The 26,633-nt window shown below is 36.7% G+C and overlaps 2 protein-coding genes across 5 annotated transcripts in view; one reads left to right on the forward strand and one right to left on the reverse strand.

The window, feature by feature from the left end:
• Nucleotides 1-23,263, forward strand: part of Ptpmeg (protein tyrosine phosphatase Meg) — a 30,756-nt gene extending 7,493 nt beyond the window's left edge. For 2 of the 4 annotated variants that reach the window (XM_090161942.1, XM_090161943.1), the window contains exons 3-18: nucleotides 14,724-14,837; nucleotides 14,901-15,022; nucleotides 15,081-15,178; nucleotides 15,288-15,408; nucleotides 15,491-15,584; nucleotides 15,760-15,848; nucleotides 15,916-16,221; nucleotides 16,396-17,056; nucleotides 19,547-19,618; nucleotides 19,680-19,902; nucleotides 19,959-20,276; nucleotides 20,343-20,416; nucleotides 20,482-20,565; nucleotides 20,633-20,833; nucleotides 20,897-21,229; nucleotides 21,603-23,263. In XM_090161942.1, coding sequence (XP_090018068.1) covers nucleotides 14,724-14,837; nucleotides 14,901-15,022; nucleotides 15,081-15,178; nucleotides 15,288-15,408; nucleotides 15,491-15,584; nucleotides 15,760-15,848; nucleotides 15,916-16,221; nucleotides 16,396-17,056; nucleotides 19,547-19,618; nucleotides 19,680-19,902; nucleotides 19,959-20,276; nucleotides 20,343-20,416; nucleotides 20,482-20,565; nucleotides 20,633-20,833; nucleotides 20,897-21,229; nucleotides 21,603-21,692 — 3,000 coding nt within the window. In that variant the 3' untranslated portion in view covers nucleotides 21,693-23,263. Of the gene's footprint in view, nucleotides 1-12,813; nucleotides 13,058-14,723; nucleotides 14,838-14,900; nucleotides 15,023-15,080; nucleotides 15,179-15,287; nucleotides 15,409-15,490; nucleotides 15,585-15,759; nucleotides 15,849-15,915; nucleotides 16,222-16,395; nucleotides 17,057-19,546; nucleotides 19,619-19,679; nucleotides 19,903-19,958; nucleotides 20,277-20,342; nucleotides 20,417-20,481; nucleotides 20,566-20,632; nucleotides 20,834-20,896; nucleotides 21,230-21,602 lie in introns of all 4 variants that reach the window. The other 2 variants (XM_090161940.1, XM_090161941.1) reach the window with 2 other exon arrangements.
• On the reverse strand, nucleotides 23,204-24,808 carry LOC149925274 (transmembrane protein 177). The gene is made up of 5 exons (XM_090161944.1): nucleotides 24,358-24,808; nucleotides 24,222-24,273; nucleotides 23,926-24,156; nucleotides 23,623-23,862; nucleotides 23,204-23,556 (listed from the first exon to the last, which is right to left on the reverse strand). The coding sequence occupies exons 1-5, from the start codon at nucleotides 24,510-24,512 to the stop codon at nucleotides 23,302-23,304; spliced, it is 933 nt and encodes a 310-aa protein (XP_090018070.1). The 5' UTR covers nucleotides 24,513-24,808; the 3' UTR covers nucleotides 23,204-23,301.
• Nucleotides 24,809-26,633: the final 1,825 nt, after the last annotated feature.

Genomic DNA, 26,633 nt, shown 5'->3' on the forward strand with positions numbered 1-26,633 from the left:
TCTCATGAGGTGTAAAAATGGCCGCAGGAAAAAGATTTATAGGCCCTTCTATAAAGTACAGGGTTGCCACGGTACCTGGAAAACCTGGAATTCCTGGAAAAGTCAGGGAATTTGAATATGGGTCGAAAAGTCAGGGAATTTTAAAAATTAGTCCAAAAATCAGGGAAATGTCAGGGAATTTAATTTAGGTTGCCAATAGAAACCTTTACTAAAATTTAGGGTAAAAAATTCTAAATTTTCGCACAAAATAATTAGTCAGGGAAAATGTCCGGAGATGGTCAGGGGAAAACCTGGAAAAGTCAGGGAATTTGAATGTGAAAAAACTGGCAACCCTGAAGTAACATTGGCCTTCCTGGGGTACGTTCAGAAACAGTCAACGGAAAAAAACCGATGGATTTATATTTTCCACCGATGAGCTTTTTCGTCATAATGACGTCGTAAGTTGCTGAACGCTTTTATTAAGTCATCGGTGTTTTTTAAAATAGCATAGTATTAATAGTAGTTTTACGTCGGTAATGACGTCAGTCATCGGAAAAACCGACATCTCTTTCGGTGACTTCGGTGTCTCACCGATGACTATCGTGACGTCAATACCCGAAATTAAAATTCCGTTCAGTAAAACACCGGTGTCAGCGGTGACGCAGCGGACTCACCGGTGAGCGTTTCTGAACGCAGCCCTATTTTGATGTTGCTGCTTCGTCACGGGTGACGTTATGAAGACGTTTTACGGCGAAAAGTTCTGGACATAAATTCGACGAGGCACCCTCTTTTTAAGCATAAACTGAACTGAACTTCTACGTATTTCGTGACGAATGAGCCACATAAAAACAAGTTCAGCAAGCGTAGCTTATTTTATAGAAAGGCCTAATTAGACAAGATGTACAGTTGCTCTTACGTCACAAGACACAGCTTTATTAGTATATTCTTCGCACGCGCGCTAGAAAACTATATAATTCCTCTGGCGACTGTAGCGCACGCTCGTTGGCTTGTAAAAGCTAGACTGTGAAGAAGGCCACGTTACTTTATAGAAAGAACTATTAGTTTCATTGTGAAACCTTAGAATAGCTAACAATTAGCTGCAGTTCTGTTTCATCATTGGCTGCCAAGCGGCTGGAGCTCTATGCCAAAAGAGGGGTTCAATAACCCTTGGCGCCATCTCGATTCTGTCGAGAGAAGTAAGCGAAAATGAAAACGTTGTCGTCTCAATCGCATAGAGATGGCGCCAATGGCGTTAAAATAACCCTTCATTTGAGGCGGAATTTCTGCCTACTCTTGTAGGCTTTATCTTCAAGGTGAAAGTACCCTTGCTATTTCCAGTTATTGACCTAGAAAACGCGCACTCTTTTTCATTCAAACCCATTCAACCTTAACTAAATATTAATTTTGAAACAAATTGCCCTATAAATATCATGCTCTAATTTGTTTTTTTTTTTAAGTTGACAGTTATTTAGCGCCTAAAATTATAGTATAATAAGCGCTAGCGTAAATTATTTATGTCTTACCTGTTCAACTTGTTAAAAACGTTCCAAGCGCTCTTTAATAATTTCGCGTAAAAGTCTAGCGCATTTTCTTTTGATTTTAGGGAGCTCGCGCAAAATCGCTCGAGCCCATTTACGTTAAAATATCAAAATTTTTAACAAGTTAAATAAGACCTGGGGCGTGATTCTACTCTTATCGTTAGCTACTCAACGAAAATAATTTTTCGTTAGCTAATATAATTTCAGTGGAGCCAACGAAAATTTTCTTTCGTTATCTCCTAACGATAAGAGTAGAATCACGCCCCAGAATAGAGTTTGTGTTAGCGTCTATTAAGCCGTAAGTCAATGATCCGTTACAATGGAAACAGTGTTGCCATGATAATCTATAAATATGGGAAAGTAGGGAATCTCATTTTAATTGGAAAATACGAGCTAAAACCTAACTTCTAAATAGAGAACCAATGTTCAAATATAGGTTTAGCAAAAACACGGCGTTCTATTTACAGGTGAAAAGTTTCCATTATTTCAACAAAAAATTTATCACAACTTTTGTTGGTGATTTAGTCGTTCAATTTATGTTAACTTTACTGTCGAATTTCATTTATTCGAATAATTGTTTGTCCGTTTTTTCGAACATTAGGAATTGGTTGTTTTTTTTTAATATTGTTAATATAAGAAAATAGTAACATTAACCTAACCTAAAATATCCACAACATTCAACGCAATTCCCACTTACTAACAAACAACGATATTTACAATGTAGTTTTTTATTGTTTATTCTTGCACTAATAAAAATCCGGACCAAAAAAAAACAGCAATAAGAAATACTTATTTAGCGACAGAATTCGGATAAGTGATGCTACCGATTCGGACGAATGAAACAAACAAATCATCCAATTCGAACAATTGAAACATTTGTTATTTCGGCGGTTCAGACGAATGAAATTCGAACATTTGTTCCACCGTTCGGACGATTGAAATTTGAACAAATGTACCTACCCCGTATAAGCAGCAACTTGCAGGTCCTGGCTCTCAGTAACATTACTTATTGGTGATTTCCTTGAAGAGGTTTTATTGAAGCGTTTATTCGCGACCGAAACGAGTCTAGGGGGCGTAAAGGCGCTAGCTTAATATATCTAGCGTCTGCTACGGAAAAATTAAAAAGTCATAAGAACGTTTTTTTCTTTAATAAACTTATCAAAATTAAGCAAATGATGCAAAAACTATATTAAAATACGAGTATCTTTATTTATAAAGTCAAATTTACGAATAACGATGAGGATAAACTAATAGCGTCTGCTTTAGCCGCTACCTATCTAGGTTTCAAAGGGGGCGTTGCGATAGTTTTCGATCGCAAATACCTCTCAAAATAAAATTAAACAAATTGAACAAAAACAAATTGAAAAATAAATAAATAATTTTATGTTATCTATTAATTATTTATTGAAATAAAATATAAAAATGAATACTTATATATTTCTGTAGTTACTTTTATTCTCATTGGGGGTCTTTGCACCGACATAAGGGTGCTCTTGCTAGAATGACCATCTCAGCAATTACGTGTTCTCCCCCGTTTCCTCCCCCTCTCTCTGCGCTCCCCCCGAAAAAGTGATTCTATCACGATTCTTTTGTTCGGCTTTTTGCAGAAATGGCACGCGCGCGTAAATGACGTCAGGGGTTCGGGATTATAAAGGGATCTCGGGCGCGCGCTGCAAGGTGAAGTCCCCCCCCCCCCCCCCTTCCATAGGGGCCCACTCGGAACTTAAAACTCGCACGGGACAATAGCTTGAGTCACGGGCGAAATGGTGCCGCGAACTGGAGAAGGGAGAATTTTATTATTCGTTCCAAATGATTATTGAGGACCCTCTTGATAATACCTCTCCCTCGTAACGGCCTTTAAAAAACGCGTCCGACCAGTAGGCTTAAGTTTAATTCGCGCCTAGCTTCGAAATTATAGAATGACGAATAGACTTAACGAGTCGGTTTCCCTACCAGCTCGCAATTTTATGAAATATTTATGAAAAATAAAAGGACGCTGAAATCAGAAGTGTTCATTAAAATGAAACTTGTAACTTCACGGGTTCGAGATATTTTTCAGTAGGAGCTAATTATGTACACCTATAATTCCTATAAAATCGTGTATTTTTCAAAAATGTCCTATGACATCCTATATTTTTAACAAAATCCCCAAAAGTCCTATGACATCCTATATTTTTAACAAAATCCGGGCCAAAAAGTCCGATACCATCCTATATATTTAGAAAAATCACCAAAAAGTCCTATAAAATCCTATATATTTAGGAAAATCACCAAAAAGTCCTATAAAATCCTATATATTTAGGAAAATCACCAAAAAGTCCTATAAAATCCTATATATTTAGGAAAATCACCAAAAAGTCCTATAAAATCCTATACATTTAGGAAAATCACCAAAAAGTCCTATAAAATCCTATATATAGAGCATAGCGCCGAACCAATTTTCAACGGCGGCGGCGGGAACGATAATTAGTTCGGCGGCGGCGTGGCGCGCCGATTTGCAGAAAATAATCGGCGGCGGCGGCGCCTAAGGGGAAAAATTGCCCCCCCCCCCTCAGAAATAGCGCCAGCCTTTTAATAGACCGCTAGAACTAAAACTGTTAAACACATTTAAAAAAATACATGTTTAATAGAATGTATTTTATTAAAATAGGAACCACTTGTTTCCAAAACAAGAAAGAGGTAACTTTGGTTACATACTATCATATGTAACTTATTTAATCATAAGTGTGCCAGAAAGAACTTTTTCACAATGAGACCTTGTTGCAAAGATATGACGTAATTGTCGTCACTTCCCAGTCGATGGCGGTTTTATCGTCATCAAAAGTATTTCTGGCGGCGAGGGAAGGAAGTTAAAACAAGATTTACGCGACGTTAGTTTTGTATTTTCTTTGGTGGCTTTGAAACAAGGTCTCATTTAAATTTTTAATACAGAGATGTTAAATAGAGGCACACTTATGAATAACTATGTTACATATGATACTATTAAACTAAAACATTTACGCTAGTAATAACAATACTGTACTTATTTACTACCATTTCACTAGTATTATTATCTATACACTCTTTTAGAAACGTTTACTGGGCGCCGCCATTATCGTACAGACAATCAACGAGCCAGCCCTTTACCGCCGAAATTTCATCCCCCCAAAACCGGTTTTTTCATCACCCTCCCCGTAGACTGTATGGTAATGGCGGTCGATTGGGAAGGCGCGTTTAAGTCTATTATCACAAATTATTTTATCTTTGTATCAAAGGAATTTTAAAAATATAATAGAACAGTTATTGCTGAATGCAGCTGATTCCTTTCTGTACTTATTACAAAATACGAGTCAAGGCAACTCCAAAGCCGTTTTCGTTTCTCTCTCTCCAGATCTTTTGGAAATTATTAATTATTTCCAATTTTATAACGCGAGTACGGTGCACCCAACAGCCTATAAATCGTAGCACTACCAATAGAAAAATCTATGTAGTTCGAATTTAGATCTCAAAACGCAATTATTATACTTTAATAATGGAAATTAATTCGGCGGCGAAATAAACATGTTTCGGCGGCGGCGGCGCCGCCGAAATTAAATTTATCAGCGGCGGCGTTTCGGCGTTATCTAAATAATCGGCGGCGGCGGCGTTCGATCGGCGGCGCTATCCTCTACCTATATATTTAGGAAAATCACCAAAAGGTCCTATAAAATAATATATATTTAGGAAAATCACCAAAAAGTCCTATAAAATCCTATAATTTTTATATTTTGCCGATTTCAAATCCTGCAAGTTGCAATGGGCTTTAGTTTTCCCATGCCAACCGAAAATGTTTTTGACCTCTCAAAACAAAAAATATCTCCATTTAAAAAAAGCATAAATTTTGATTTTTTTACCTAATTTTAGTCGATTTCTAATAATTTTATTTGACTTTACCCAATTTAACTTAAAATATCTCAATATCACTTCATTAATGTAATTTATTAAAATTTTTATCAAATTTGATAAATTTTCACAGGTACAATTAAGTGTGAAACCGAGAAAATCCCATGCTTTTTTAAATCGAGATTTTTTTTGTTTTGAGAGGTAAAAAACATTTTCGGTTGCCATGGGAATACTAAACTTTTCAATTTGGGAATTTTCATACTACCATAAGGTCTACCTAACCCCCGAGTTTCAACAAAATCGGTGATAACCACCACGGGTAGTCTCCTTTTCAGTGAAATTGCGAGATTTAGCTATAGGATAAATTCCTTTACAAAGTCATTCTAGTCTATACTTTGGTATAGTATATTTTTGTGATAAAATGGTTAGTTTCTATTTTTAAGTGAAAATCAAAGATTTATTTCATTAAATATAGATTTTGTTTTTAAATGCATAAAGTTAGTAAATGAAATATAAAATTCTATAATTTTGAAAAATAGTACTATAAAGTCTTATATTTTTAGAAATATAATCCTATTTTTCCTGTAAAAAAAATTTAAGATTTGAGTGGCGCAACTAACATTAGTGGTACCATGTATATTTATCTCTAAGAGTATAAGCACTTGTGGTTTTGAAGGGTGGAGGCTAGCTGCTGCAGAGTAATTTGACAAAACATTACTGGAAACAAGATTAAATCTCTTAATTCGCCAGTTTCAATAATGTAAAGGTATTTTCAAATACCACAAGTACAGTCAACTTCAATAGTTTTGACACGAGCTTTTATTTCATCGCAATTGGCCAAGATGGTTCTTTTGCGCTTTGCTAATTTTACGAACGCGCTGCCTTATCCAGGGTTAAATTATTGTTATTGAAACTGGAAAATTCGTAAGGGAAAAATATTTATGATGGATCATAAGAACAAGCCGTAGCGCATTTTAGCAGACTATTTTCCAATTTAGTTCATACTCCCTTTAAAGAGCCACCAAATCGTTTGAATTTCGGGGAAAAAAAGGTTTGAAAAATGCCAATATTTGATTGATCCGCCATCACAAGGTACGAAAGGGGAGTAGCTAACTGAAATTCGGGATGATTTTTTTTTAATTTTCTGTGGCCCTTTAACGAAACTGACAATTCTGACAACTTCACAGGGGGGCTAAGTTGTGATTAGTAGGCTAACAGGGTTCGTACACGACCTGTAGTCAGGGAATTTGATAATCGTTTCGAAACGCCACGGAATTTTAAAATGTTTTCGAAACGCCGCGGAATTTGAAAATGGTTCCAAAAAATCAGGGAATTTGAAAATGGTTCCCAAAAGTCAGGGAATTTTAAAATGGTTTCGAAACGCCACGGCATTTTAAAATGGTTCCGAAACGCCATGGAATTTTAAAATGGTTCCGAAACGCCATGGAATTTTAAAATGGTTCCGAAACGCCATGGAATTTTAAAATGGCTCCGAAACGACATGGAATTTTAAAATGGTTCCGAAACGCCATGGAATTTTAAAATGGTTCCGAAACGCCATGGAATTTTAAAATGGTTCCGAAACGCCATGGAATTTTAAAATGGTTCCGAAAAGTCAGGGAATTTTAAAATGGTTCCAAAAAGTCAGGGAATTTTAAAATGGTTCCCAAAAGTCAGGGAATTTTAAAATGGTTCCAAAAAGTCAGGGAATTGGGAAATGGTTCCAAAAAGTCAGGGAATTTTAAAATGGTTTCGAAACGCCACGGAATTTTAAAATGGTTCCGAAACGCCATAGAATTTTAAAATGGTTCCGAAACGCCATGGAATTTTAAAATGGTTCCGAAACGCCATGGAATTTTAAAATGGTTCCAAAAGTCAGGGAATTTTAAAATGGTTCCAAAAGTCAGGGAATTTTAAAATGGTTCCAAAAAGTCAGGGAATTTTAAAATGGTTCCAAAAAGTCAGGGAATTTTAAAATGGTTCCAAAAAGTCAGGGAATTTTAAAATGGTTCCAAAACGCCATGGAATTTGATAATGGTTTCGAAACGCCAGGGAATTGGGAAATGGTTCCAAAAAGTCAGGGAATTTTAAAATGGTTTCGTAACGCCACGGAATTTTAAAATGGTTCCAAAAAGTCGGGGAATTTAAAATGGTTTCGAAACGCCATGGAATTTGATAATGGTTTCGAAACGCCACGGAATTTGAAAATGGTTTCGAAACGCATTGGAATTTGAAAATGGTTTCGAAACGCATTGGAATTTGAAAATGGTTTCGAAACGCATTGGAATTTGAAAATGGTTTCGAAACGCATTGGAATCTGAAAATGGTTCAAACTTTTCAGGAAATTTGAAAATGTTTCAAAATTTTCAGGGAATTTGAAAATGGTTCCAAAAAATCACGCAAATAAATTTTTGGAAGATTTATTAAAAATTAATATTAAATATTTTGGAGATTTTACTTCAAACCTCTCATTTATTGTATGAAAATAGGAAATTTTTTAAAATTGGTCAGGGAAAACCTAGAAAAGTCAGGGTCCTCAGGGAAATTGATTCCGAAAACGTCGTACGAGAACACTGGCTAAGAGAAAACTTAAACGTACAGCAAAGCATCCGTGTTTTACGGGATAGCCTACCTTCGTAAGAATTTTTAGGGCGCCTTAACCTATTTCGTCATGCTTTCTCACGTTTTATAGAGCTATACGGATGCCGTTATTCCGAGTCATAGAATTTAGCGTAGTTTCACTGGCGTGGTCACCCCCGTAATGTTTCATTCTGGCACGACACTTAAAGTGACGTCATTCGGAGCTGCAAAATGTGCCTGTCCTTTGGATGATATTTTTCGCGTTGCTACATTTGGCGGGGCGTTCACTGATGCGATAATCCCCCGATTTTAAATCTCTTTGTAGGAGCGCCCCTAAATTTTTTTCGCTCTGGGACCCCCGTGTTCCCACTCGGATCCGTTGGTGGGAAGGGAAGAGCGCGTCCACTGGCACCCGCTTCGAATGGACACCCGGAACATTTGGCGCGAGTTTTCGTCGGCGTTAGTCGCCCCTAAATTTGCGGTCCGTTTTTTCGGGAACCGTTTCTCATTATTTATACGTTTATTGATTTTTTTGGAGCCGTATCGCGTGGTCTAACGGCGGTTCACTGGGAACTGATTCGAGTTTTTCGTGTTTAACGAATGTCGAGACGTGCTTTTGTTAAAGAGAAATAATTTTGGAATTAAAAAAAATCAACATGCCGTCGACCGTCATTCTCGCGGAAGAGTTCGACCCTGACAATCACCACTCGAGCACCAAAGACAGAAGGTCGATTTTGTCATGTTCCAGCAGGTCAGTTGACGTCCTTTTTTTGACCAATTAGCCTTTTCAGGTTGCGTAAAGTGACCAACGCGAGAAGCTCAAACTGCAGGATTTTCGACTGCTAAAGCCCCATTTTCATGCTCGCTGGTAGCGGGTAAAAATCGACCAAATCCGCTTTCGCTAAACACTTTTTCACTTTCCGCGTCGATCTGTTTCAAACAGATATTTTAGCTTTATTTTCACGCTTGCGAGTGGCGGATGCGAATTTTGACGATTTTTATCCGCTACCAGCGAGCATGAAAATGGGCCTTTAGTCCTATTTTATAAACTTCTCACGCTGGAAGCAATGTGGCTCTATTTAAATTGAAAGGGATAATTTAGGGTGTAATATTAAAATAATTTAACGATTCCACAAGTAAGTAGACGCAAATTATTCGCGTACCAATTTTACCGTAACTACACTACACCATAAACAGGGTTGCCACGCGTCAGGAAAAAGGAATTTAAAAATGGTATAAAAAGTTAGGGAATTTAAAAATGGTCGGCCTCTAAAAGGTTAGGGAATTTTAAGAATTGATAAAAAGTCTGCGAAAGGTCAGGGAATTTTAAGAATTGGGAAAAAGTCTGGGAAAGGTCAGGGAATTTTAAGAATTGGTAAAAAGTCTGGGAAAGGTCAGGGAATTTTAAGAATTGGTAAAAAGTCTGGGAAAGGTCAGGGAATTTTAAGAATTGGTAAAACGTCAGTAAATTTTAAAATGGTCTAAAAAGTCAGGCAATTTTAAGAATTGCTAAAAAGTCAGGGAATTCAGTTTTATCTTGACACTTTTTAAGGTAATTTTACTCTAGATTTATGGTAAATTTCCTTTATCATTATTTAGATCCTTGAAAGGTTTTTTAACGTTGAAATAACATTTGTACTGAAATATAAGTTCAGTAAAAGTTAAAAACTGTCTAATTTTGGCCTTAAAAAGTCAGGGAAAACAGGGAATTCGAATCTGAGAATATTGTGGCAACCTTGACTATTGGTAGAGTTTCGGGGTATTTGGGTAGTTTGGTGTGACACATTAAACTCCCCGGTATAAAAATCAGGGAAAAGTTCAACCCTATAATACTCCTTTAGATTGGTAATTTTACCTATGTTTTTGCAATTTTTAACCTATAATTTGATAATTTGTATCCTATAATTTTAAAATTTGTATCCTATAATTTTAAAATTTGTATCCTATAATTTTAAAATTTGTATCCTATAGTTTTAAAATTTTTATCCGATAATTTTGAAATTTTTATCCTATAATTTTGAAAAACTTTTATCCTATAATTTTGAAAAACTTTTATCCTATAATTTTGAAAAATTATCGTTTAATTTTGAAAAAATGTATCCGATAATTTTGAAATTTTTATCCTTTAATTTTGAAAATTTATCCATTAATTTTGAAAATTTATCCTATAATTTTGAAAAACTTTTATCCTATAATTTTGAAAAATTATCGTTTAATTTTGAAAAAATGTATCCGATAATTTTGAAATTTTTATCCTTTAATTTTGAAAATGTATCCTATAATTTTGAAATTTTTATCCTATAATTTTGAAAAAAATTACCCTATAATTTTGAAAAATTTATCCTATAATTTTGAATTTTTTTCTTATAATTTTGAAATTTAAATTAAACATCTTCAAGGTAATAGCCCAGAAACTTTTCACCTGTACGGTATGTAACCAGTGTTTACTTTTAACCAGGTAGTTTTTTTGTTGAAATTTTAAGGCTTTGCAAAAGCACGGATGTTTAATTAGCCTTTTCAGTTTACATAGAGCCACGTAGTGGCAAATGCAAGAAGCTCATAAACTGCTGGATTTTCGTCTGCTAAACAGACGCTTTATTGAAAAATCGTTTGCTTAGCAGACGAAAATCCAGCGGTTCAAGAGCTTCTTGCATTTACCACTACGTGGCTCTATGTAAACTGAAAAGGCTAATTGTTTACCGGTGAAAATTTTCGATTATTTCAACAAGTACTATATAGGGTGTCTGAAAATATTCGGCATGGACATTTTTCTCGAAGACCATTCATACTAAAAATCTGAAATTTTCAGGATATGTTCCCTAGTAATGGACCTCTTTAATCTGTAAATATCAGAAGAATCGGAAAATATTTCTCAGATTTGGAAAAAGTATTTTTTCACCGGCAGGTAGTAGACAAAAATGTTCAATGACAAAGTTGAAGAGAATACTCTGAAACCTAAGAATACATTTTGTTCTGTGAATTTAGGGCTGTTTGGACCTAGATAATGGGTCCCGAAAAATAACAAGTTGGTACTACCTAAATTATGCTTTTAGTTTAAAAGTACTTAGTTTTTAACACATCAAAAATAATTAAGTTTATTAATTTACAAAAATGGTTCGATGATTCCCCCTTCTGCTGCTATGCAAGTCTCGCAACGATAAACTAGATTTTGGAAGGCTCTTCTGACTATATCAGGTGTGACCTATAAAATAACAATTTCACTACTTGCCATTCTTATGCTTGACCTTGGTAATCCTATGAAATAAGCGAGGACATTAATTTCCATGTCGATGTTTTTAGCACCTTCTCCTCGACCATACACATTAAAGTCACAAACAGCACGAAGAACAGTATGCTGATTAGGATTGTTATCAGGATAGCGCCTTCTAAATAAACGATAAACTAGAGCAGCGTTTTGATTACCTTCATCAAAATACAACTCGACCATTACCGCACGCTGTTCTTGAGTATAACGAGGCATAGTTGATGCGTTCTGATTGAATAACGAAAATTGGTTGAAGCGTTTGCTTTAAATGCGTTTTAAAAAGACTTTGATCGAAGGAGATAAAATATAGGTGTAAATTATTTAAATCCATTAAAAACGGTATTTAAATAAATTACACCCATTTTCTATCTCCTTCGATCAAAGTTTTTTAAACGTATTAAAAGCAATCGCTTAAAACAGTGGCGTAGCCAGGATTTTGTTCGGGGTGGGGGCACACCACTGAAAAAAAGTAAAAAAATAAAAATATTTGTACGTACAACCATACGTTTCGGGGGGGCATGTGCCTCCCCCCTGGCTACGCCACTGGCTTAAAATAATTTTCGTTATTCAATCAGAACGCATCAAGTTAGCCTCGTTATACTCATGAACAGCGAGTGGTGTTTTGGTGAAGGTAATCAAAACTCTGCTTTTTTAGACGTTTATTTTGAAGGCCCTATCCCCATAACACTCCAAATAAGCATACTGTTCGTCGTGCTGTTTGCCAAAGCGGCGAAGATGATGGTCCGCAGGGCCCGCGGCGTGGGGAGGCCTCGAGCTTTAGGGGCCCCGCTCACCCTAAAAAATCTTTGAAAAGCGGGGCGGGGAAGCCGCTGAGTTTTCAGCTACGCTACTGGTTCGAGACTTCAATGTGTATGGAAGAGGTCAAGGAGAAGGTGCTAAAAACATTGACATGGAAATTAATGTCCTCGCTTATTTCATAGGATTACCAAGGTCGAGCATAAGAATGGCAAGTAGTGAAATTGGTATTTTTTAGGTCACCTGATATGGTCAGAAGATCCTTCCAAAATCTGGTTTATCTGAATCATCGAACCATTTTTGTAAATTAATAGACTTTCAATTTTGATAACCTTTCGAATTATTTTTGATATGTTAAAAACTAAGTAATTTTAAACAAAAAGCATAATTTAGGTAGTACCAACTTGTTATTTTTCGGGACCCATTATCTAGGTTTCAGAGTATTTTCTTCAACTTTGTCATTGAACATTTTTGTCTACCACCTGCCGGTGAAAAAATACTTTTTCCAAATCCGAGAACTATTTTCCGATTCTTCTGAAATTTTAGGGATGCACCGATATGGGTACAGCCGATAAGGTCCATTACTAGGGAACATATCCTGAAATTTTAAGATTTTTAGTATGAATGGTCTTCGAGAAAAATGTCTATGCCGAATATATTCAGACACCCTGTATATAACAGTAACTTGCAGGTCTTGGTTCTCGGAAATACTACTTTTTGACGATTTCCTTGAAGATATTTCATTTAAGCGCATATTCCTATATATTTTGGAGCCCATCTAAATAACGATTTGTTAATCCACTAAGCATAAGCCTTTTCAACCATTTCTTGCAGTGGTGTTCAGTTGTGGAGCATGTCGAGGAGGGGCGCTGGGTTTTTCCGGGGCTCAAGCGGGAGCTACAATGTCCGCGCGTCTGAACTGGCCCGCCAAAAGCGCCAGCAACAGCAACAACAACAGCAGCAGCAACAGCGCCATCTGTTACTAAGGGGTCTTTTGCAACGGGATCCCCCACCACTCAAGCTCATACCATGTATCGTCTTTTTCCTAGATGACACGCAACATAACTTCGACATGGACGTAAGTCGACCAAACCATTTGACTGCTCGAGATCGCACCCCGAACTCGAAAGAACTGTAACAGGGTTGCCACGGTACCTTGAAAACCTGGAAAAGTCAGGGAATTTTAAAAATTAGTCTAACAATCAAGGAATTTAATTTTGGTTGCAAATAGGAAACTTTTACTAAAATATAGGTTAAAAAATACCAAATCTTGGCACAAAATAAGTCATTGAAAATCTACGTAGATGGTCAGGGAAACCTGGAAAAGTCACGGAATTTGATTGTGAAAAAACTGTGGCAAACCAGTCCTGTATAACGTGTTTCGATCATTCTTAATGAACGCATTTCCGATTTGATGTCACGTTGCTCATCGAAGTCATCGGCTGAAGGAGTCGATTTTTACCTAAGCCACAAATAAGATTGAACTCCGTACCCAAGATTCGAATTCAGAAAGCTTTCCGATTGACGGTTTTGTAACTAAACGATTACCCACATCCGGCAAGTGACCTCCGAAAAATCGCCCTCTATTTATTGCTATTTTACGCGGTCTATAGTTGGTTGCCACGGTAACTATGGTGTAGTGATGGACCGAAACCGTTATGATATCGGTTTCGGTTACTAACGATTTTACACTATAGATTCTCTCTTGACACGTTTATCGACACTGAGTTGTAAGTGACGTAATTTTCGTCATATCCCGTGAACAAGGTTTCCTTTATTTGAATGCGTTCAGTAACTCTCAACGAAGTATCTGAAAAATTATTTTCGTTGTGATCGTTGCTAACGTGACGTAGGATCTTTTTGAACCCTTATTTGGCGTCACGTGACTGTTGAACAATGGAAAATCCTGCTCTCACAGCCGATAACTTCGTTGCTCAACGTACCAGCAACGTGACGGTAAAACCGGAAGTCGAAAAACCCGTTTGGTTAAAAACCGCTGACCGTTGAGCCATGGAGCTTCTATCCCTTTTGAGGGATTTGGTCTCTTTTGAGGGATTTGGTCTCTTTTGAGGGATTTTGTCTCTTTTGAGGGATTTTGTCTCTTTTGAGGGATTTTGTCTCTTTTGAGGGATTTTGTCTCTTTTGAGGGATTTTGTCTCTTTTGAGGGATTTTGTCTCTTTTGAGGGATTTTGTCCCTTTTGAGGGATTTTGTCCCTTTTGAGGGATTTTGTCCCTCTTTAGGGATGTTATTTTGGAAAAAGGGAAAATTAAGGGATTTTTCAACAATTAAGGATTAAATACGGCGCCTCTACCTTTATTGGAATCCAAGAATGAAATTAACTGGGATTCGAAAGTGTGTCATAGATTTTAAAATATTTTTAAGAAAATTTTTCTCTTTATATAAGGCCTAAAAATTATAAATTTTATTGTTTTTGTTAAAAAAAAATTGTGAAAGGGATAAAAAGGGATTTATTAGAACTGACAAAGGGAGAAATGAGATGGTCCAAGTGGAAGCACTGCTCCTAGCTGTTACTGACCGCGCCAAAAATAAGCGGACAGAACATTGGAACACCCTAAAAATTTTCCCCATCCTTTGATCTGTCGAAATCTGCAGATCGGTTTCGAACGCTCGAGAGTAGTAAATGGAACATGCATTTATTAATCGGAGAAATATCGGGTGCTCGAGAGCAGTCAAATTGCAAACGCTATTAAACTAACTTAATTTATACCTTTCCCCACACAGAAAGGGGTGAAGGGTCAAGTCTTGCTCGATGCAGTTTTTCAACACCTTGAACTCATTGAAAAAGACTATTTTGGCCTTCAATACGCCGATGTAGCCCCAGCACCTGATGCCCTGGTAATTATTTCGCTAATTATTTCGATATAATCGATTAAACCAACCCTTTTTTACGTTTATTAGAGATGGCTAGATCCTACCAAATCCCTCCGCAAGCAAATGAGAGTCGGCCCGCCTTATTTACTTTACTTTCGAGTCAAGTTTTACATTTCTGATCCGAGCAAACTGCAAGAGGAGTATACAAGGTACTGTTTCTTCATGACCGTATATGGCGACTTGATTTTTAATTTCCGTTTTCCAAAGGTATCATTTCTTCTTGCAAGTGAAAAAAGATATGCACGAAGGCCGTTTAATCGTTCCGTCACCAACAGCGGCTCTTTTAGCTTCCTACGCCGTCCAATGTAAGTGGGAAATCTCAAGTTTCCCTCTGTGGCCTACTTGTTTTTGTGGCAAAATTAGTGTAAATCTTTTATTTTCCTCCCTGTGACTCGCTTGTTTTATTTATATTAGCCGAGTTGGGTGATTATAACCCTGAAGAACACCGCCCAGGCTACCTCACAGAGCTACGTTTAGTGCTAGACCAAAACAATGAGATTGAAAGAAAAATTATGGAACTGCATAAGCTACACCGGTAGTTATTAGTTACTTTATTGTGGAAATATAGAAAAAATTGTTTGTGTATATGTAAGGGTGTGGTTTAAATTGTCACATAGGGGACAGACTCCAGCAGACGCGGAGTACAATTTCCTGGACCATGCCAAGCGACTTGATACTTACGGAGTAGACTCTCACAGGGCAAGGGTAAGGGTAAGACGATCTCCTTATTCTAGTTTCTCTGTTCATAAGTGTTGCGCTTCTACACAAAGTTAACCACCATTTCCTAGAGCTTATATCTCGTAACTCAATTCTATTTACTTTTCCGCTTTTTGTAAATGTAGTGTCTGAGCAGCACTATGTTTGAGTTAATTTTTTGTGGTTTTAGGATTCAACTGGGGCTGAGATTCAACTTGGGGTCACATCGACTGGTTTAGTAGTCTTTCAGAACAACGTCCGTATCAACACATTTTCTTGGTAAAGTGCCAGTTTTTTTTTGTTATGCGTTTAATGACCATTTGGTTTTTGTTTGCTTTTTCTCCAGGGCTAAGATTGTCAAAATATCATTTAAGAGGAAGCAGTTTTTCATCCAATTGCGAAGGCAAGGAGCCGAGTCCTATGATAATCTGTTGGGCTTCAATATGTTGAGTTATCGTTCTTGTAAGAATCTGTGGAAGTCTTGCGTAGAGCACCATTCGTTTTTCCGTCTTCATACTCCCCGTCCACCACCGCCCAAGAAACTCCTCTTCTTCCTCAGCCTTGGATCCCGGTTCAGGTACAGCGGACGCACCGAGTATCAAACTGTTGAAGAAGGTAAAAGAAGGGCGCGTCCAGACAGGACTTTCATGAGGTGAGTCGTAACCCCTTTTATCAATAAGGAGATAACTTTGGAATGAAATGGAGTCTTTAAGGGTGTAACTTTGAACAGACCTATTAGCATGGTTTTTGTGAAATAGAATAAGCTTAACTTTAAAATTTTTATTTGCTTAGGTAATTTATTTTTATTCAAATCTTATTGGTACAGATCTCCAAGCCGTCGTTACACGCAACCTCGAGTGACGTCCATACTCGAGCCAGTTGGTCCAATAGCCTTACGCGAACCTCCAAAGCCAAAGATCACGTTGCAAATTCCTCCGTCAGGCAGCCGACCCATGCAAATCATGCAGCTAGTTGGGAAGAGTGAAACTCCGTCCGGTGTGCCATCCGCCGCGCATCCTCGATCTCTGCAAATAAGCCACGCTCCTCCCCAACAGCAAATTGTCCGTCCTTATGAGAGTGGCTTTGGTCACGTCACGAGTCGGATCTCTGAAACTGACACTTTCGTCAAACCACGCAAAGCATGGACCGAGAGTCCTGACAGTAGTGTCCTTGATGAATCTCAAAGGCAAAGTCTACAGTCCTTGCACCCAACGCAGCAGCTAATGGTGCCTATGTTAGGCCAAGTGTATAGCCATCCACGTACACCTCTGTCCACGTCATCAATTGGTACCTCCTCATCTCTTGTTACTCATGTACAAGCCAGTACATCTTACGAAAGAACCAGCCTCGGCATGGGATTGAGTTTTATGATGAAGGGGCTCGAGTATATGGATGATGAACCACCCTCAGAAGAACTATATGATGTCCCATCATCTCAACATTTGGGACAGGGTTCTTCTTCTGAAACTTCAGCTTCAACAAATGGAGTGAGTTTTACTTTTTTATTATTAAAGACAAGGTAGTTTTAGCAAGAGAACGAGAACCACCGATTTTCTAAAGATAACAATGAACAACGGCGAAGACGTAAAAAAGACGAACAATGTTTGGGGAAACTAAAATATAATTATTTAATAAATTGAACCGATACGCGGTACTTCGCCTTGAAGGGCTATCGGCCAAAGTATCGCGTAGCCATTCAATTTATTAAATAAATATATTTTAGTTTCCCCAAACGTTGTTGGTTTTTATGTTATTGGAAGGTTATATGGTGGTTTATCAATTTTTATTGGTATTTCATTAAAAAGTTTATTTTATATATTAATTCAATTAAATAGACCGCTCGTTGAGCCAAAGGCTTTTATAAAAGCATCAGAAATACAGAACCAGATAATAGTAAAATAAGAATAAAAATAGGTGGATAAGCCAACTAGTAAAAAAAAATTAAAAGTATTAAATATGAAACCATAGTTAATCAGAGACGAGATTTAAAAAGTCTGAAACTTTGGTATAGAAAGCAGGACGATTAGTAATTTTAAGAATATCAACGGGTAGCTTGTTCTACTCGTCGATAACATTGTGGGCAAAAGAGTTTTGCACTCCATTGTCACGGAACTGGGCTTAAAAATTTTAAATTATACCCAGTTCGTATTAACAGAAAAAAAATCATTGAAGTTAACGTGTAATTTCTTATTAAAAAAGTAATGCAAGAGACACAAATTATTGACCTTATGTCGAATTTCTACAGAGTCAATTTTAAGGGATTTTAAACGCCAGGGGGCAGAGAGGGAGGATAACTTATGGGGTAATTTGGTGAATAAATTTTGGGCTTTCTACAAGGAAAGCTTGTCAGAGACTAGATTGGTAAACCAGAGGAGTGAACAATAATCGATTAGAGGCTAAACAAGATAATTATACAATACTTTAACTAAACGGGGGGAACGGAAGTAAAGATTACGAGGTTCAATAACAGCGCAAGACCTAATGTGCTGGGCAATGTTATTAGATTGAAATGATAATTTTAAGTTTGGGTCCATAAAGACCCCCAAATGGCGTTCGGAAAGCGTTGTGCATAGCGGAGTTCCCTTAATAGAGTAAATGAACATTGGTCACTATTAAAGGATATACCGTGAGAATCAGCCCAGGCAAGTGCTGCTTCAAGGTCGGAATGAACTCCGAGACAGTCAGCAGAATTAAGATTTTTACTATAAAGTTTCGAGTCGTTAGCAAAGAGCTGAATGATAGCAAATACAATAACAGCTGGGAGAGAATTGATAAGAATATCAAATAAAAGAGGTCTAAGGACAGACTCTTCTGATGGTTTCTTGTGGCCAAATTTCTTGAACTGATTTATGAGAGGTATATGTTAAGTTTTGGGGTGGGATGCATACAATCCTTTAAAATAAACTTTTTAATTAATAATTAATTTAATGTCCCCTTCTTTTAATTATGACTAGGACCCTTTTGTAAATAAGAAATTTTTCTTAAAAGGTGATCCAATAAAAAAAGCATATAATTATTATTATTATTATTATTAATATTCTACTGTATACACATATGACGAATGAGGCTTAGTATTATAAGTAAAGAAATAATTATAGTTTTCGAAGTAATGCATCCTTTTTGAGATCCTTTTTCCTGGCCATCTGGAAACACTCTTCCCAACTCCATCTCCACCATTAGTTTTAAAGATAAACAAAGACATTTATTATTATTTTTACCACAAGAACAGGAAGTTTAAAATGTTTTACTTATACTCAGTACATGTATATGAAGTTAAGTTTTGTGTGACAGGAAAATCAATGTCTATACTTTCTAAGTATCAGTAGGGTACTTCCACTTGACATAGTCTTGATAAACCACCTGTATATTGAACTCTAGGGAAACAAGCCTTTTTAAAGCACTGGCGAGGTTTTTTTCCCCAAAAGTTGAGGAAATCATGGCAGTCTGCCAATGGTGCTTTAAACGCGAAAATACCCCGGGATTTCTGAGTTATATTTAGTCATTGGACTCATAAATTTTTAAATAGGGTTTCGTAATGTCTGGCGCTTAACCAGAATAGCCATATAATGTACCAACCTTGATCTTTTCTTGTTTTAAAAAGAACATTTCTAATTTTAACCCTCGACTTCGGGTCTTATGTATGAATGATCCCTTGATTTCGATATAGGTGTTCCAATTTCTTTCAGCAAAGCCAGTGCTTAGGTTTTGGCCCATAGTAGATTCAAAAATGTCTTGGCACTAACGGGTTATGACAAATGTTCTGATCACATTTGAAATAATATTAAGTTACAATTTTTGATATACCATGGATTTAATCGATGTATGGGATATCGTTATTTCCCCAACTAATGATTGGACATTTGAAACTTTTCCTTGGAGTTTACTAGCACTCTGCTGTGAAAAAACACAATCTATAAATAATGTACACGGTTTTGGGCATTTTTCCTTCAAAATTTTCAAAACTTTTCTTTTTAAAGGTTTGTCCATATCGCCCTATCACAGTCCATTTGGTTGCTGATGAAAATGGCCGATTTGGATTCAATGTTAAGGTAAGATTGATCTAAGTTTAGAACTTAGCTTTCAATATTTAATCATTCCATTTTCATTTAGGGAGGAGCTGATCAAGGTATGTCCAGTATTTTGGTTTCTCGTGTTGCACCCGGAACCCCAGCTTCCCTGTGCACGAGTCCAGGCCGTCTTAGGGAAGGTGATCAAGTAATCTCAATTGCTGGTCAAGATGTTAGTGGACTTACCCACGAGCAAGTGGTCAATATCATTAGGAATGCTGGAGAATCCAGCAGTAGGGAACTGCACATGCAAATTTACCCTAACAGTAAGTTTTATACTGGCTTTCTGCAACCAATTTTTTTAAGTTCATTTTTATTATAGTTTTATACGGCGACCGTACGCAAGGGGATTTGTACAGTGCGAGTCGGGCAAACGGAGAAGGCACTTCCAAAATGGAACCCGACTTCTTATACATTCCAGCATACAATCACCAGCAGTTGAGATTTGCTGGAACATCTGGCAGCACTAGTTATTGCGACGAACTTGTTGCTTCCATGCTTATGTTAAGTGAACAATGCGAAACAGGCAGCTTGGAACTTCAGTACGCCAGGGTTGAAAGGAGAATGAGTAACTTAACTTGCGAAGTTGCCGAGAGAACTGAAAATAGAGTTTGCAATCGATACTCTGATGTTCTTCCTTGTAAGAAATTTAAAAATTACCATGTACAATACCTTAATCTGGGAAATTAAAGTAACATTTTTGCAGATGACAGTACTAGAGTCACGCTGCAGAATGGATCTGCAAATGGAGGCGACTATATCAACGCAAATTATGTTAATGTAGGTAATTGATGTAATTCTAGATGGAGAATTTAAATGTTTTAACCATGATTATAATAATGTAGATGGAGATACCAAGCTCTGGTTTAACAAACCGTTTTATAGCTACTCAAGGACCTCTATTTAGAACAACTAGAGATTTTTGGCAGGTAATTATCATTATTGTTTTATATAAATTAATCCTTTATGAATTAATTTTCCCTCCAAAATTTACAGTTGATTTGGGAACAATCCGCACCTTTAATACTCATGTTAACCCAGACAAAAGAAGGGAATCATGCCAAATGTTTTCAGTATTGGCCCGAACCTCTCACTTTTGCCATTTATGGAAAGTTCAAAGTTACTAATGTTAGGGAATATCTAGAACGAGAAACTTCCACTTTTATGGTCCGCCATTTCATGTTAAGTAATAGTGAGGTAATGAGTAGTTAATAATTTTAAAACAGCATAATGCAAATTATAATTGCGTTGTTTTTTAAGACTGGAGAATCTCGAGAAATTACGCAGCTGCAATATCTCAATTGGCCAGATTACGGAGTTCCAGCTGATCCTACAGATTTTATAAAATTTGTATTAAAAGTTCGCCAAATGATGGGGGAAGTTACCACGAAGAAAAATGGACTCTCCAGAGAGGAAGATGACTCATTCAATCGAGATGTCTCTATAGTTCATTGCAGCGCCGGAGTTGGAAGAACTGGGGTTTTTATTTTAGTGGATACGGCCATGTGCCTAATCGAAGCTAATGAACCTGTCTATCCTCAAGAGATACTTCGCAATATGAGGCGCTGGAGAGCTCTTTTAGTTCAAAATTATGTAAGTAGTTTTCGCCTTAAGTTTGGGGTTAAGTATTATCAAAAGCGAAATAAGACCTAAAAGTCTGTCAACTCTGCCTTTGTGCCCTTTAAAATATTTACTAAGAGCTAGTCTCACAATAGATTACATAACCTACTAATTGGAAACTAACAACGATATATTTAGTTTATGGTCTGGCGCGATTTACTAGCCCATAGACATACGTGGAGAAAATTTCAAATCTTGATGTCATATTTTTTACCCCCTCTCCCACTCAGTCTGTTTACTTCGCAACAATCTCTCATTAAGCATTATGACCTACTGACACACTTTTGGGTCTTATGTCGCTTTTGGTATTGTACATTGATTTAAAATTCTTAAATTTTTTTAACAGCAACAATATCATTTTGCTTGTCAAATAATTCTACGGTGCTTCAATGAAGAATCTATTGTTCCTCTGCCTGAATACAGCCGAAGAACGTGACAATAATCGCTTAACCATGAATATGTAAATAAAAATCAGGTCAGGTAAATGTTTTTAGACTAAAATTTAGGGGGGAAGGTGGAATATTTTAACCGACAACGGAAAACCTGGAAGTATTAGCCTATTTCGTCTTGATAATTGACAGCCCTTAAGCTGCTGGCAGCTAATAATGTAACAGAATCTTCAGCACAAACTTTCACATCAAAGAGTTTACTCCTAAGACCCAGTTTATGCGTAATTAGTCCACTAGCAATCACATTTGCGTAATTAAAATTTTTATATTCTCAGTAGTCTCCATCAAACTCAAAATACAAAGCCAACCTTAGATACTCATAATTCGTGGAGTTCAGAATGAATGCTTGATATAAGGGATAAATAAGGCTCATGAATTTTTCCTCAACTCGTATTCGGCTATTTAAAGACAATTATTATAATTTTGACACATTTAAAGACGTGTAATTTGGCCTACGATATTGGGACAAACTGAATGTCCACAATCTTAGTATTAGAAACAAGTTTTTCCATAGCCATATAAAATGCAGAAATTAATGCGTAACATTTTTTAAATTTGGTTTAATTTATTACCAATTATATAGCATTTGTTAGGCCAAACCCCTCCAATATAGTAACGTTTGAAATAACTATTTTCAGTGTTAAACACCGAGTTGTAAGTTAAAGTTTAGCTTTGTTGGGTAGAATAAAAATGTATTGGAAAGACATTTTTTACTAAAAAGGCTTTGCGTAAGGCTTATCTTTGTACCTAAAAAGAAATTGTCGAGAAAATTTTATAGGTAAATTGACTAAAAAAGCTGATGTGAAGTTTAGAAAAAAGTTAGGCATAGTTTTACCCCTGAAATAACTAAGAAATTGTTTTTCAAAAAAAAATGTACAAATTTAGATGCAAAAATTCCTTCAAACCCTGATATATTTAGTGTTAAAAAGTGCTATTAATATGGTGCTTGAATGTAGCCATATTAAACAAATTCTACATGGTTGTTTTAAATTTTAAAATGAAATGACACTCATACAAAAATTTTATCTTTTACCCCCTCCCCAAACTTTGGTTAATATCAATCGTGCCTTGCACGGATACATTGGAAGCCTTTAAATTGTGAATAATTTACGCTTTTATACTCAGTCACTGCCATATGCTGGTGGTTATGCATTTTTACCTTAATAGGCGTTTCATAAAATTTAATAAATGTACATTGATTTTCTCTGTCACGAGATAATAGTTCATTATGAATATTCTTGTCCCAAACATTGGTAAATCCTCTTAAGAATTGTAAAAGTTAAGGGCCGTTGAAAAAACATAATCGTGCGAGCTCAGATATTTGATGGAAACATCTATCAGGAAGTCTGTACCAGGAACTAATTTTTAACCGTTTTTTGAATTTGTTTCCTTTATTTAAACCTAAGAAGTATTTTTGTAGGGGTGCTCGTAGTGTAATTTGTACAGAAATGAATTTATCTGTATTTGAAAAAATTAAGTGATACTTATTAAGAACAACTTTTTCTACTTGTCTTTTTTAATGTAGTTTTTAAATTTACTAAACATTTTAAATACTTAAGTCTCTTAGTCATTTCTTACTCTAAAAACATTAAAACCTCATGATTTTTCTTTTAATTGGTTTAAAGAATCTATTCTGGTACTAATAGGTAAAGTTGGCGTTCGGATTAGACCTAAGTTTTCATTGCCCCCAACTGTATACGTCACTTCGCCCTTCTGTCCCAATAGAGTCCTAAGAGCAATATTCCGAGATTGTATGTTTTGGTAATATTCCAAGCCACCTTGCAAAAACTCTTTCCCTAGTTTAGCCGCCTTTTCGTCACTTTTATGTTCCCAATATAGAGTTATGGCATCCTGTATGGGGGGAAAAAAAACTTTTAAATATCACATATAGGGGCTAACAAGAGTTGTTTGAATAACCTTTAAAGCAACAAATGCCGTAACACCAAATGACAAGGTCAGTGTATAAAGTACATATCTTGTTGTTCTTGATTTTTCAATTAGTTTTGCTTTGTTGTTTGCCCATTTAGATATGGAATAAGTTAAACTAACAGTGAAGGCTGCCATCAGACCATAGACTTGAAAGGTTGGATATTTACAAAAATATATTTCTCTTGCCACAACAAATTTCTGGGCATTTTCACTGACAACCATAGACTCCTTTAAAGTATAAAATGAAAAATTAGACATATAATTAATATTTAAACCTTACTGAGCCCAAACTTGAAATTGCTTTCCAGCTGGTGAAGCCCAGTCAACTTCTTGCACATTTCTTAATTGAATAGTAGGCCTTTTAACATCTTTGACGCTTTTATATGAAAATGTTGAAGGTAAACCTATTATGGCACCCCATCGTGATGTCAGGCCACCAGCGCTGAACACTTCTATACCGTAGACTGTAAAAAAATCTACATTTGCCTTCTCCGCTGGTTGTATGTCACACGTGTCCAGAACCTTTAATTTTTTTGTACATAGCTGAACAATTATTTTGAAAGTACAACCTTAGAATCTTGCTATACCTCTAGTGCTCTTTTTTCAACATCAGGATCTAATAGGGTTGGATATCCCTGACTAAATAAGTATATACACAAGGAATCCTCATTATTTCACTCTTTAAGTATCAAAATTTTAACTATTGGTTGTGGTAAACATTACCTATACATACGAACCCACTGTTTGAGCTGATTAAGACCGGGCCCTTGTGGTATCATGTAAGTGGCAAATGCCCCTAATGATACTCCCATTGCCAACGCGTTTTGAACCTTTTTACCAGTTTCGGATCTGAACCACTGACCCAGTTTTGATGCCATTTTAGCTTGAGTAATTAATGAAAATCAGAAAGTGGTATTAAATTACCATTTAAAATTAAATCAATTTGACATGCTAAAGAAATGCGTTCATGAACTCAATCTCATTCTCTTATATTTAAAGGCAAAAGCGCCAATCAAGTCTACAAATCACTATTGGAGAAAATAATAGTAATCTATTACTGTTCACATACAAAAAGGTTACAAAAATATAAAAATTAAGTAATAAATCAAGCTTATATTGAGATTTCTATAAATTATTTAGATTTTTTTAAGACATGCATATCTCGGGCAGCATAGTAATATTCTACGCTTCCTAGACGCCAAGAAGTAATATTCGCGAAAGTCAGGACTTGCAGTTCACGGTTTATTTAGTGCTCTCGGAAATATTACTTCTTTGCGATTTCCTTGGAGGATGATTTATTTAAGAATGATAAAATTAGCGAATAAGTAGATTAGTCCATTAGAAAAGGGATAATAAAGCTAAATCCTAAACAAATTTGAAGAAATTAAAAAAAAAACTTACTAATAGCTCGTACCGATAGGTCTTCGAGCAAACAAAAAGAAGCGAAACTCGGACCATGGACTGTAAATTTTAGAGGACGAGTAAAGCGTAGCCTTCCCCTGTAGAATTTTAGTTTCCCCGAGCATCAATCACTTCGAACTAGAGAGAGAGAGTCCGTCAAGGTCATTTGTACCACGCATAGAGCTAGACCCCCCCCCCCCCCCGCATGTTATCTGGAAATCTGGCCGACCGAAAGACAGGCGCTTTAGTTTTTTTTTATGACCTTGAGCGACTTCCGTCAGCCTGATCGGTGAACGGGGCGTAAAATACCTCGGGATTACCGGTCCTCTAAAATTTACAGTCCGTCCTCGGACCAAATAGATCTTCGAGTGAAAAATTAATAGCGTTTTCCATTGGGAACCTCCGAGCACTCCCGGAGTGCTCCAAAATCAAAATCGTATTCCATTGGGAAAAAAGGGGCAACTCCGAGAGGGAGGATCGTCTTCCATTGACCAAGGTACTCCCTCCCGGAGTGCTCCCAGCTGCCCCAACACAAGAGTCGGAGGGAAACAAAAGAGTGCTCCGAAAACGTTTCGTATTTCATTGGGAGCTACCAGGGCGAAAAATTTAAAATTAGGTAGGGAAAATAGGAAAATAAAAATTGGTTACGTTACTTACATAACATTTATTAACTTTAAAACAAGCAAGTATATCATAATATCACACATAATCATTTGTAACGCTAGAGCCGAGGGGCTGATAACTCTGCGTAATCGGTACCTTTGACTGTACTAATGGGATGACGCGTAATCTTTGAAGTCCCTGCCTTTGGCAGTGCTAATCTCAGCGTAATCCGGCGTAATCGGTGTACAGACTTTCTAAGAGTGGTTAGCCCCTCGGCTAGATCCCGCTCTCGTATAGGGTAGGAAAACAGTTTCAAGAACGGCGTACAAATCATGTTCCAGAAATTTCCGTAAAATGTTTAATAAATAGTTTTTAATTAAATTGAGAGCCCTGGTGGCCCGCAACCCCCGTTCTAATGATTTATTTTAAGAGCCCACTGATTTTTATTAAGAGCCATTGGCCCCAAGACTCCCGCTAAATCCAAGTCTGCCGTGCAGGAAATCTGGCTTGCGACTATAACACCGAAAAGAGGAACAAAGCCTTAACATTAAAAATTTCAAAACGAGTTGCATAGCAACGGAAAGCCGAATAGGGGGAGAGAGTGCCTATTATAGGTTTCTGGATAATGGGTATTATCGTACACGGCGAGCCAAGATTTCACAGTGTATAGAGTAATGGCAGTGCTACCCATGCTTTTTCCTATTCATAAAAAATTCGCGCCCACAATGGCGGCCATGGCCAAAGCTACGGAGTGCTGACTCTTTATAGCGCTTTCCATACGAACCTTGGTGCTGACTGACGGAGACGCTGAATAACGTGAAAAAGATCGAGCCACTGGAATAACGTACAACCTGAATAACGTGGAAAGTACTGGAGCTTACAATTATTTAAAATTTTAACCAAAAAACAATTGATATGGAGAACAGAAAACCGCAGTACTTCGGCAAAATATGCTTTCGAGGAAGGTCGTGGATTAACTAACTGCTAGCGAAGCT

The sequence above is a fragment of the Leiobunum rupestre genome, chromosome 10 (genome assembly GCF_980474605.1).
Source record: "Leiobunum rupestre chromosome 10, qqLeiRupe1.1.hap1, whole genome shotgun sequence".
NCBI lineage: Eukaryota > Metazoa > Arthropoda > Arachnida > Opiliones > Sclerosomatidae > Leiobunum > Leiobunum rupestre.